A 9,738-nucleotide genomic window follows, 5' to 3' on the forward strand; every position below is an offset into this window, starting at 1 on the left:
CCATCATTTTCACTTAAATATTAGGTTTAACAGTTTACGATCATTGGATTAACACACTAATATCTGTTTGGAGATGGGGCTGTAATGACCATATCATGTTTTCTGAGCAAGACTGCTGACACATTTAGATATTAGGTGGCCTATTTCTGCAGCGGGACTAGTCAGATTGAGATTTCTTGCAGAAATTATCAGATAATTAAACAGTTTGTGTTTGTGGGACAGAAGGACCAGCTGCTGTCTCACATTTATAAATACCAGACACATTCTACTGGGCACACAGGCAGCTGAGATCTTCCATTTGCAGACAAAAACCCCGACCATTTTGCGGCTGAAGTCCCGCACGTCTCTGACCCACTAACACAGTTCCGCTTTGTCTGACGTCACAAGGGGCGGAGTCAGGTCGAGGGGCGGAGTCTGCAGCGTTCAAAACACAGCCGTCCTCAGCCCCGCTTCCTGCCTTGGTTTTGCGCTTTTTTTTCCTTTCTGTAACTCTGCCTCTTGTTTAAATCATCAGTTTTTGACCTCGAACATTTAGTTTAAATTTATTTTTTTCTAATATACACAGATATAATGCGGCTGCTTCCCTTGTGTTTTCTGCGAACTACTTTTTGTTCCGAGATTGCTTATCCCCCAAACAGCATCCCGCGGTATTTTGTTTGTTTGTTGGCTGGACGCTTTCGGTGAAAATGGACTGATATCAGAACCGTTTAAATGCACCTTCCGTCGATGAGTTTATCTGCTTTAGCAATCAAAGAGGTAAGTTTGCCTGGAAAACACAAAACAAACAAATCCTGAAAGGAGATTCTTTTGTCTGCAGGAGCACCAACTGTGGAAGAAGAGGCTGCAGCAGCCGCAGCTCCTTATCGTTCCGCATGGTTTTCTTTCTTTCTTTTTTTTGGCTCTTTTGTGTTTTATCTGCAGCAGATTTGAACTGAATTGTACTTTAGTAAGTTTGAGTTTTGCATTGCCCGAATCCACAGTCCTGCGCAATTTGCCTGCAAAGCATGAAAATGGCGTTGTTGTTGTGAAGGCGCAGCTCATTTCCTGCTGCATATCTGCTGCTTTTTGTTTCTCTCAGTGTCATCCTTAAACTGTCAAACTGTGCACAGTTATTTCCGTCTCAATGGAGTGTTTAAAAGCTATTTTGTAGAAATCCCAAACTTTACATCTTTTTCGCTCTTTAAAACAAAAAAGTCCTCAGTTTTTGTAACATAAAATTCCAACATCAGCTTTGTGTTAATCCAAGTAAAAATGCCTATATTTTTATTTTAAACTGTGTAAGAATTGACGAGACAAACAGGACCAAAAAGCTCGTGCCAGTGGCTCATTGGGGTCGCCATGGTAACCACACACCTGTGACTGTTGTTCCCTGATTGCACTCTTAGGAAACAGGCTAAAAGGTCAACCTCAAACAAGCCGTCACTGTGTGAAAACTATAAGTAGTATTTTAAAAGTTCCTGGTCAGGGAACAGCAGAGGTCTCAAATGGTCGCAGGTGGGAGGTTTTATGTAGAAAGAACGAGGTAAAAACCCTTTGCTTCAGTTTTAAGTTATAACTGAAGTGTCAGGAAGTGTTTGTGTGCTCTCTGCTTTCTGAAGGGATTTAAGGGAAAACTGTAAATTCTATAGCGGTGAGAAACACACTAGGCGAAGGAGGACTAAAGGGCCTACATTTTGATGTATAATTTGGACATGCACCAAAGAAAAGTTGTGAGAGAAAGAAGAGTTTGTTTGCAAAATTAGAAAGTTTAGACAACTCAAAAGATGGCGCGCAACATCATCAAATGTCAACATTCGGAGGGGAAAAATATTATACAAACCTAAACTGTGATTGTGTAGAATAATAATAATTTCAATATGTCAGTTCAGTCATGGAAAGTCCAACTTTCTGTGACTCATTTAAAGTTTTACTGATGTTCTGACTGTAGTATGTCTGAGTTATTGAACCCCAAAGAGGGCTGGGTTTCCTCACTCGTCCCATTGTTGTGTGGGGAGAAATTTGTTGCAGTTTTTTCTTTTCTATTTTCATCCATGTCACATGATGTACTTCTACCAAAAGTCATAGTACACTATTCCCAATTTAGACGCACATTTTGTTATATATTATGTATGTCAATTTTTTTTTACACCCCCTTGTGGGGCATTAAAGTGGACAAACTGTTCTTACTGACCTTGAAAGGGAATTATCTGTCTGTAAATTTTTTAACTGAGGAATCTTAGAATTATTTTATCTATGACGACTTTAAAAGAAAGAAAGAAAACTGTGAACAGAATGGTAATAATGGTGTTCAGTGCTTTTCACTGGCACCCATAATGATTGTATATGAAATGAGCTGAATAAGTGTAACGATACGTCGGTGAGCCTTTTGAGGTTAATGCCAGATGGTACTGCAAGGCTTCAGTGTAAATGAATGCTGTTTATTTGTGTGTTTTCCATCAGGTGTGTGTGTCCTGGGTGCAGCCTGGCCTGTGCTGTGGAACTGATGAAGAACCCAGAAGATCCAGAGAGCCGTCGGCTGATCGGCCTGCTGGAGGCCGCTCTGCTCCGAGAGGCTCGTCTCTGGAAGGTTCCAGTCTTTAAACATGAGCGCATTCAGGTGAGATGGTGACGGGCGCACGCTTAGGATCCACCTATGCAACGCTTAAGTTGTTTATAGGTTGAAAACGTTGTTTTAAAAATCTATAAATCTGACATTTCTCACTACTCTTGCCTGGTAAAACCCAAAATTGTGTAAAATTGTATACACTTCTGTAAGGTTCAGAAAAATGACGAGGAGTGCCAAACCGTCCCATTGCAGGTGGCGCTCGGTAGTTTTATTTAAAGACAATGAAAACTTGAGACATTTGCCCCTTTAGTTTCTGTTTTGTTTTTTAAAGGGAGTCAAACAACAGTGCTCTGGAAAGCCCAATTTTAATGTTTAAATATCTTCATTTCACTCATCTTTGATAGCTTTTCATAAAAGTGCTAAAAACAAAACAAAACATGGTTTTAATTTTATCTCCACAGGGCACTGACATCTCTTCAGTCCAACACCAGCAAGTGATCCTGTGGCTCGGAGAAATGAGCAGGATGTTTCAGTTCTGTCCGGAGACCTACGCACTGGGAGTGTGTGTCCTCAACAGACTGCTGTCCACCGTCAAGGTAGACCACCACAGCAGTACGACACACTACTGCCTTCCAGATTTATGCGTAGTTATGAATTCTGTTTGTTTTTTTGTATTTTCTCAAGGCTCAAACTAAATACCTGAAATGCATCGCTTTCACCTCGCTGGTCCTGGCTGCCAAAGTCAATGAGGAAGATGAGGTGACACGGCAGAAAAGAACAAAACCACACCCGTTTTAGTGCGTTTTCAAAACAATAGTTTTATTTGGCCTCTGTTGGTGTCTAACAGGTTCTAGGTTCTGTTAAAGACCTGGTCGTTCGGAGTGGATGCAACTTTTCTACAGCGGAGATTCTTCGCATGGAGAGGATCATTCTGGACAAGCTGCACTGGGACTTATACACGGCAACACCAGTCGACTTCATTCACATTGTAAGTTACAGCTCAGCAGATAGGCAAACAACAGTTCATTTATTTATTTATTTTTCCTTACTGGACCTGAAGCATTTCAAAGTGAGCTGGCTGGACTTTGAAACACTCGAGGTTCTAGTCTTTGCATAAAAACACAAGCAGTACAAAAGCACATGTGATAAAACCTCATGCTTCAAGATTACATTTAGAAACCCCACATCATCCCTCTGTCCCACACTTAAAGGTACTCACTGCAAACTGTGAAGTCAAACAAAGGTTATCCTGAACTATAGCAAAACTGTCCGATTTCTCGACAGTTCTTTTCTCCAAGTGGCTCTTCCACAGTCATCACCATTGTTGACTTATTTTCAGTCACTTGGGCCATTTCTGTAGGTAAACAAATATGCATGGTCGACGGCAAGTGTTTGCTAATTAACATGAGGGGGAAAAAATGGGCAGATTTTATCTCTTAAATTTTTTTGGAACCGGCCTTCATGACATTGCAATGAGTACCTTTTTAAGAGTTGGTCCAAGAATACCTTGTGCATTTATTTGATTTAATTTAATGTGCCCATAATAAATATTAAAAACTCTATCATTTCACTTGTGCACTTTTAGTTTTTAATTATCTCTACAGCCAAGACTAAAAACCCTGGGAAATCAAAAGGTCTGATGAGAGGATCTTAGTTTTAAATTTGACTATTTTTTTTATTTATTTGGAGCAACGTTGCTCTTTGGCAATCAAAATATTAACTATTACTTTAAGCAAAGATGAAAACTAATTGTTGGTTTCATCTTCTTGAGTGCAAACATTTGGTGCTTTTCTTTATGGTGCATTAACTAAATATCTTTGGAATTAAAAACAAAAAAATCTTCTTGAGATATATTATTGAGCTGAAATTCTAAGTAATTTCCCCATTTCCTGGTATTTTACAGTTTAAAATAAATACATCTTTTGGTAGATTAACTAACAATAATTGTCTTTCTTGCAGAAAAGCTCATTTCCAGAGCTAATCAGATTACAGAAAACACATTTGAACTGACTCTTTCATTGTAACCAAACGAGCTGCATTTCAACCTGGAATTCCAAAAGCGGCAAACGAAGGATAACGCAGAATTAATCTAACGGCACAGGACTTTCTTTGCAAGCTGCCAACAAAACAACACGCGTGTTGCATATCAAACCAAGGCACTTCAAGCTATCCGAAGCCTTCCTGTGGAAACGTAAACCCTGATGACACCCAAGTGGAGTGTTTGATGAGCTAACATCGTTTGGGATGATTAAATTACGTTGATTGTTGAGTCTAACATTGAAACAGCGTTGTTGTTGTTCATAAACCCCAAGCAGTGCAGTGCACAACATTGTAATTACTAAACCCTCAAAAATTGTCCTAAAACGGTAACCACTGATTGGATCGCCAACAAACGGACGTACACAACACCATTTAGTTCCCAGCATGCATTTGGACCTGGGGCTGTATTCATAATGTTTTTAATCAGAAGCCAGGGTGTGATGGTTAAAGAGGAGTAGATGGTCTGCCAAGGCAGCACTTGTGTACAGAATAGAGGAGTTTGGCTCAAAGGATACACAATAACAAAAACAGATCTGTGAAAGCTAGCAACGGACGATTGTGACGCAGAGCTTTATACACCATGAAGACTCAGAAAGTAAACATCTAGTCTGTTTTCGTCTAGAGAGAATGCATCTACACTGACTTTTCAACGAGGAGTAAAAACAGCATGTGAGCCAGCTGCTGGATGCTTTATGAATACAGCCCACAGGTTTCTGGAAAAATACACACACACACAGTGAGTCACAGATAAATAAGAGCTTCCTCAGCTATCTAAATCTGATTCTCAGCGTTTGGAAAATGATCTTTAGGACATGTAGTCGGCTTGTAAAGTTTTCTTCTTTAGTCTCGTTTCAAGCCATGAGAGCCACCCACATTCCCTCATTAATTAACATCACTAAATTTGTCTCCAGGACTGAGATCTGAAGATATTTTTAAAAGCAAAAAACTGTAACAACTATTACTGAAAGGCGAAATCCTCTCCATAATCAAAACTGTCCCTCTCTGTTACAGTCGGAGGATCTGATTTAGATTTAAGTCACAGAAGTGCAATCATCTGTTTATAGTTGGGTAATATTAATTCACTTCAGTTGTTACAAAATTCAAGACATTTAAAATAAAGGTACATCATGTAAGAATAAAACTATAGTAAAATAAAGACATTTCTTTTTTAATATATTTAAATAAATATATTTTAAATAAATACTTTAAATATCTCACGATTATATGGTATACATTTGCCCTGAAAGGATGCTTTGCATTCTCTTTAGAAGTTCTTTATCGACAAAACGGCAATTTTTCCACAGACTCTTCACTGTGACACTTTTTATAAGAATAACTAAGAGGATTTACAGAGATTATCCATCGACACTCCTCAGAGTAGAGCTGAGAGGTACAGTCAGCTGTGCGAGGCCAGAACATTTCACCACGTGAGGCTAATTGTTAAAGTTTAACCCCACAAAGCACTCGTTTCGTCGCATTATCCTGAAAGATATTTGTTTCCTAAAGCAGACTTGTTTTTTTAAGGAGCACATTTCGGACTCACTCTGGCACAGCAGGGCTGAATCTACCTCCCAGTATGCTTCTTTCTCCCAAACACATGGCTTATTTTCTGCTAGAGACGAACTAAAGCACGTGAACGAAACAATATGCGTGAATGAACAAGACATCTGCGACAAACATTAGAAGAACGCACTGATGGGGAATTTCTTGTCCGTAACTTCCTGTTCGCCATGGAAACCAAGGGCTGCTGTAGCCCGAGTCATCGGAGCCCATCTGAGTTGTGATTATAGATGTTTGTCACCGAAACATGAAACGTTTTTACACTGAGCCGAGCTCCCACTCTGGTTTGATGCTTCCTGCGCACAAATGAGACCACAGAAAAGCACTCCACAAACAAGATGATCGTGATGGAAAGACAGGGAGCTTTAAGAGACGGGATTATGGAGCGTTTAATGTGGCGACAAACATTTTGAGAACTAACTGCGAACGGACGGTGTCATGAATGTTAAAATTCACTTGTGTATTTGAATATGAATGTAAATAAAGATAATGAGTTGGTGACAAACGACGAAACGGTGACATCATTATGCTAACATTTTGGCCTCGTTTCCCCCTCCTCCATCCAGTTCCACGCCCTACTTGTCTCCGGCCACCCCCACCTCGATCCGTCCATCTGTCCCGGCTCCGGTGTCAAATGCGCAACGGGCCCTCGGGCGCTCCCTGCCGATCCCGGGCATCAGAAGAGGCCTCTGGGCTTCCAGGTGTCGCTGTGGACCAGGCAGGTGCAGCACTGTATGGCGTGCCACCAGCTCTGGCAGTTCAAGGGCTCCACGTTGGCCTTGGCCATCATCACTTTGGAGCTGGAGGCGCTGACGCCCGACTGGTTCTCCGTCTTCACCGACCTACTGAAGAAAGCACACGTAAGAGACGGGCTCAGGCCAGCTGGGAGACTTTCCAACTCACTGCAGCAAGCAATGTTGATAGTTAATGTGCACTCTGTTCTTTTTTTTTTATTATCTTGGAGAAAAATTAAAAAGAAAATATGTATTCAACTGATGTGTTAATATTGCTAGTTGATGTTTTACCTTAATGCTAATTTATTGGAACCAGGAGATGCTGCACACTTTTCTACACACACTAGGGTCTATATAAAACCTCTCATTAAAGGCACATTTCATTACCTTTTCTGCTTTTCTCCTAAAAACAAATTTTTGATTAAAGCTGTTATACAAAAAACAAAACAAAACAGGAGTTGTAAATATTCAGGGTCAGTTTACAAACGGTGATTAATTTTAGTAATTGTTTAATTAAAATACTTGTATCGCCTCAGAAATTCTCCATTTTGAAAAGTGGGCTACGATTGTACTCGGTGTTTTGATGCAGTTGAACCCATTTTAACGCTCGTGTCGCCTCCTCCAGGTCAATAGTGCCGAGTTCATCCACTGTAAGGAGATCGTGGACGAGTACCTCCACAGCCTGGAGTTCGCCCTGCCGACCAACTCCGTCTACATCCTCGATGGCTCTCAGATTCAGCAGCAAGTCTGGAGCCCCGCGCTGCGCCGCGGGCTGGCCAGAAGGGGGCGCAGCAGCAACGAGCAAGGAGACGCGGACGACTACTCAGACGGGTTTAGACGTCTGTATAGCGAGGAGAACGACATGGAGTGCTTGTTCGGATCGGAGCGGAAAGGTGTCTCCCCGTGCCCACCGCTGCACCCCGCTGTCAACTAAGTGAGACGTCTTCGTCCACCTCTGGTCCACAAATGCACAGCTGGATCCTTTTTAACTGTACTCAGCTGTTACTGACTCGAAAGGAGTTGGTTGAGGTCAAACGTGGTTCTTGTTTTACTTTTCACCCACCTGAAACGGTTCAGTTTAAAGCTTTTCTACGTTTGCTGTGACATATCTTGGTGCTCAGGTTCCTCCTCAGAGCCACAAAGCACTTTAAGAGAGACTGGGTTTTTGCAAAAAAAAGAAAAAAAAATTGTATAACTTTTTTACTAAACATTTTGGTTAAGTGTTTTTATTTACAAAAGCTACATTTTGTAAAGAACCAAAAAAAGCTTTACTAAATGATGCAAATGTTTTTTTTTATTATATACTTAAGCATGTTTTGTTTTTTTAATGCAACTGTGGTTACATATCAGATGAGCGCACCTTTTGGGAGATTAGTTCAACACTAGAGCAGAATAGCTAAATGTGTTTCTTAAAATCATGAGATTATTCTTTTTCGTGACGATCTAATTTCATTTTCAGTATTTCTTAGTGAAACCTGTATACAAGCACAAATAACGTGACTGGAAATTTGAGCTATAAGTGTCCTATTTTTATTTCATAATAATGTCTCGGGCTAATAATAATTAATAGCTTGCTGTCAGTTTAGTAATAAACTGAGTGAAAAGTAAAGACGTGGCCATTTAAGCAGCATTTGATGTTGGCTGATAGATGAGCACACAGCATGTCCAGAAGGGCCGAAGCTGGCGAGCCTCAGCAATAACTGCCTCTAATGTGAACTGGTTACTATCAGCTTTTTAAACCTTTTTAAGCCAAGCTCTACCACACTGCTCAGTGACTGAAATAAGGTATTGTGTCATATTTTTGTTTCCATTTTCCTCCATCTACTGAGGCAGCTATTTCATATGTTTTTGGACCCAAGAAATAAAGCTACAGCTTCCAAAGTCTTAAAGTCTTCTTCGCTGATTTATGAGTTTTGGTTTGTCTGAGAGGGGAAGAATCTTCACAAACTAAATCAACTGAAGTGATTGTTTCTCAGTTTCAGACGCGTCCAGGATGACTGAGGATCGACGCCAGCAGACAGAACATTTGCTGTTGTGCCACCAAAATGGATGTGAAAAAGAAACTGAGATGCAAAGCTTTTTTCTGTTCTTATTAGGCGGTTTTGGCAATTCATTTTGCAAACAGGCTCCTGGTTCTGTGAGATTATTTTTTACAACATCTGGCATGCAGTGCTGAGGTTTTAAGTGTTTTACTGAATTTAGTCAGGGGTCATAAGGATTGTGATAAAACATGTTTTTCAAGTATTCTCTTGCAAACTTCTGAGGCTTGTCATCTGTGCAAAAATAATAGCATACTTTGATTTCAGTGTCTGCTAGATTTTAATTTCTCTGCACAGCGGAGCATCTGAAATATTTTTAATGCAATAATAAACTGTTTTTAAATCGTTCCCCCTATTCAAATAATTCAAAGTGAGAAAACAGTTCTTACAGTTTGTTGGCACATATGAGTTTAACTTAAAAGTATTTATAATCGACTTTGTTTTGCTAATGACAATTATGTGCAACCTGCATTTCCATCAAGCTGAGTTCAGAAAGATCTGCAAGAAAAAAATGAATTTAAATACAAGTTGCATGACTGTTTCAGCTGTAAGTATTTTTCCTTTTTTTTTGAAAGGCTGTGAAGCCCTTAAACCCATCACAGCGTTTAGAAATTAGGAGCAGCTGCTGCAGCAGCCCGTCGGAAGGCGATCATCATTCAGCTCTGTTAGCGCGGCGTGTCGGTGTGTTAAAGGACAGAACACAGAGCCCTGAACATATTGTGCTGCTGGACGAGCTCCAGTGAGCCCCGCAGGTGGTGGACAGAATAATAATAGTGGTGGCCGAGTTTTCACCGTAAACAGAAAAACCGTTCAAAAAGGA

General features: G+C 40.4%; 1 protein-coding gene across 2 annotated transcripts; it reads left to right on the top strand.

The window, feature by feature from the left end:
- The first annotated feature begins 403 nt into the window (after positions 1 to 403).
- Positions 404 to 9,266, top strand: ccni2 (cyclin I family, member 2). 2 transcript variants are annotated; one of them, XM_037978919.1, is made up of 7 exons: positions 404 to 756; positions 2,440 to 2,596; positions 3,007 to 3,141; positions 3,230 to 3,304; positions 3,393 to 3,533; positions 6,712 to 7,005; positions 7,505 to 9,266. In XM_037978919.1, the coding sequence occupies exons 2-7, from the start codon at positions 2,483 to 2,485 to the stop codon at positions 7,811 to 7,813; spliced, it is 1,068 nt and encodes a 355-aa protein (XP_037834847.1). In that variant the 5' UTR covers positions 404 to 756; positions 2,440 to 2,482; the 3' UTR covers positions 7,814 to 9,266. The 2 variants fall into 2 exon arrangements, with proteins under 2 accessions (XP_037834847.1, XP_024862771.2); XM_025007003.2 differs by lacking the exon at positions 404 to 756 and adding an exon at positions 1,429 to 1,522.
- Positions 9,267 to 9,738: the final 472 nt, after the last annotated feature.

Source organism: Kryptolebias marmoratus, linkage group LG13, assembly GCF_001649575.2.
Source record: "Kryptolebias marmoratus isolate JLee-2015 linkage group LG13, ASM164957v2, whole genome shotgun sequence".
In the NCBI taxonomy this organism is placed as follows: Eukaryota; Metazoa; Chordata; class Actinopteri; order Cyprinodontiformes; family Rivulidae; genus Kryptolebias; species Kryptolebias marmoratus.

Bases quoted from the DNA above. Each gene is read 5' to 3' on its own strand.
- ccni2 (XM_025007003.2), top strand. From the start codon at position 1,485: ATGGTCGCAGGTGGGAGGTTTTATGTAGAAAGAACGAG. The intron at 3,142-3,229 runs GTAGACCACCAC...TATTTTCTCAAG, and splicing joins GACTGCTGTCCACCGTCAAG to GCTCAAACTAAATACCTGAA. The intron at 7,006-7,504 runs GTAAGAGACGGG...CGCCTCCTCCAG, and splicing joins ACCTACTGAAGAAAGCACAC to GTCAATAGTGCCGAGTTCAT.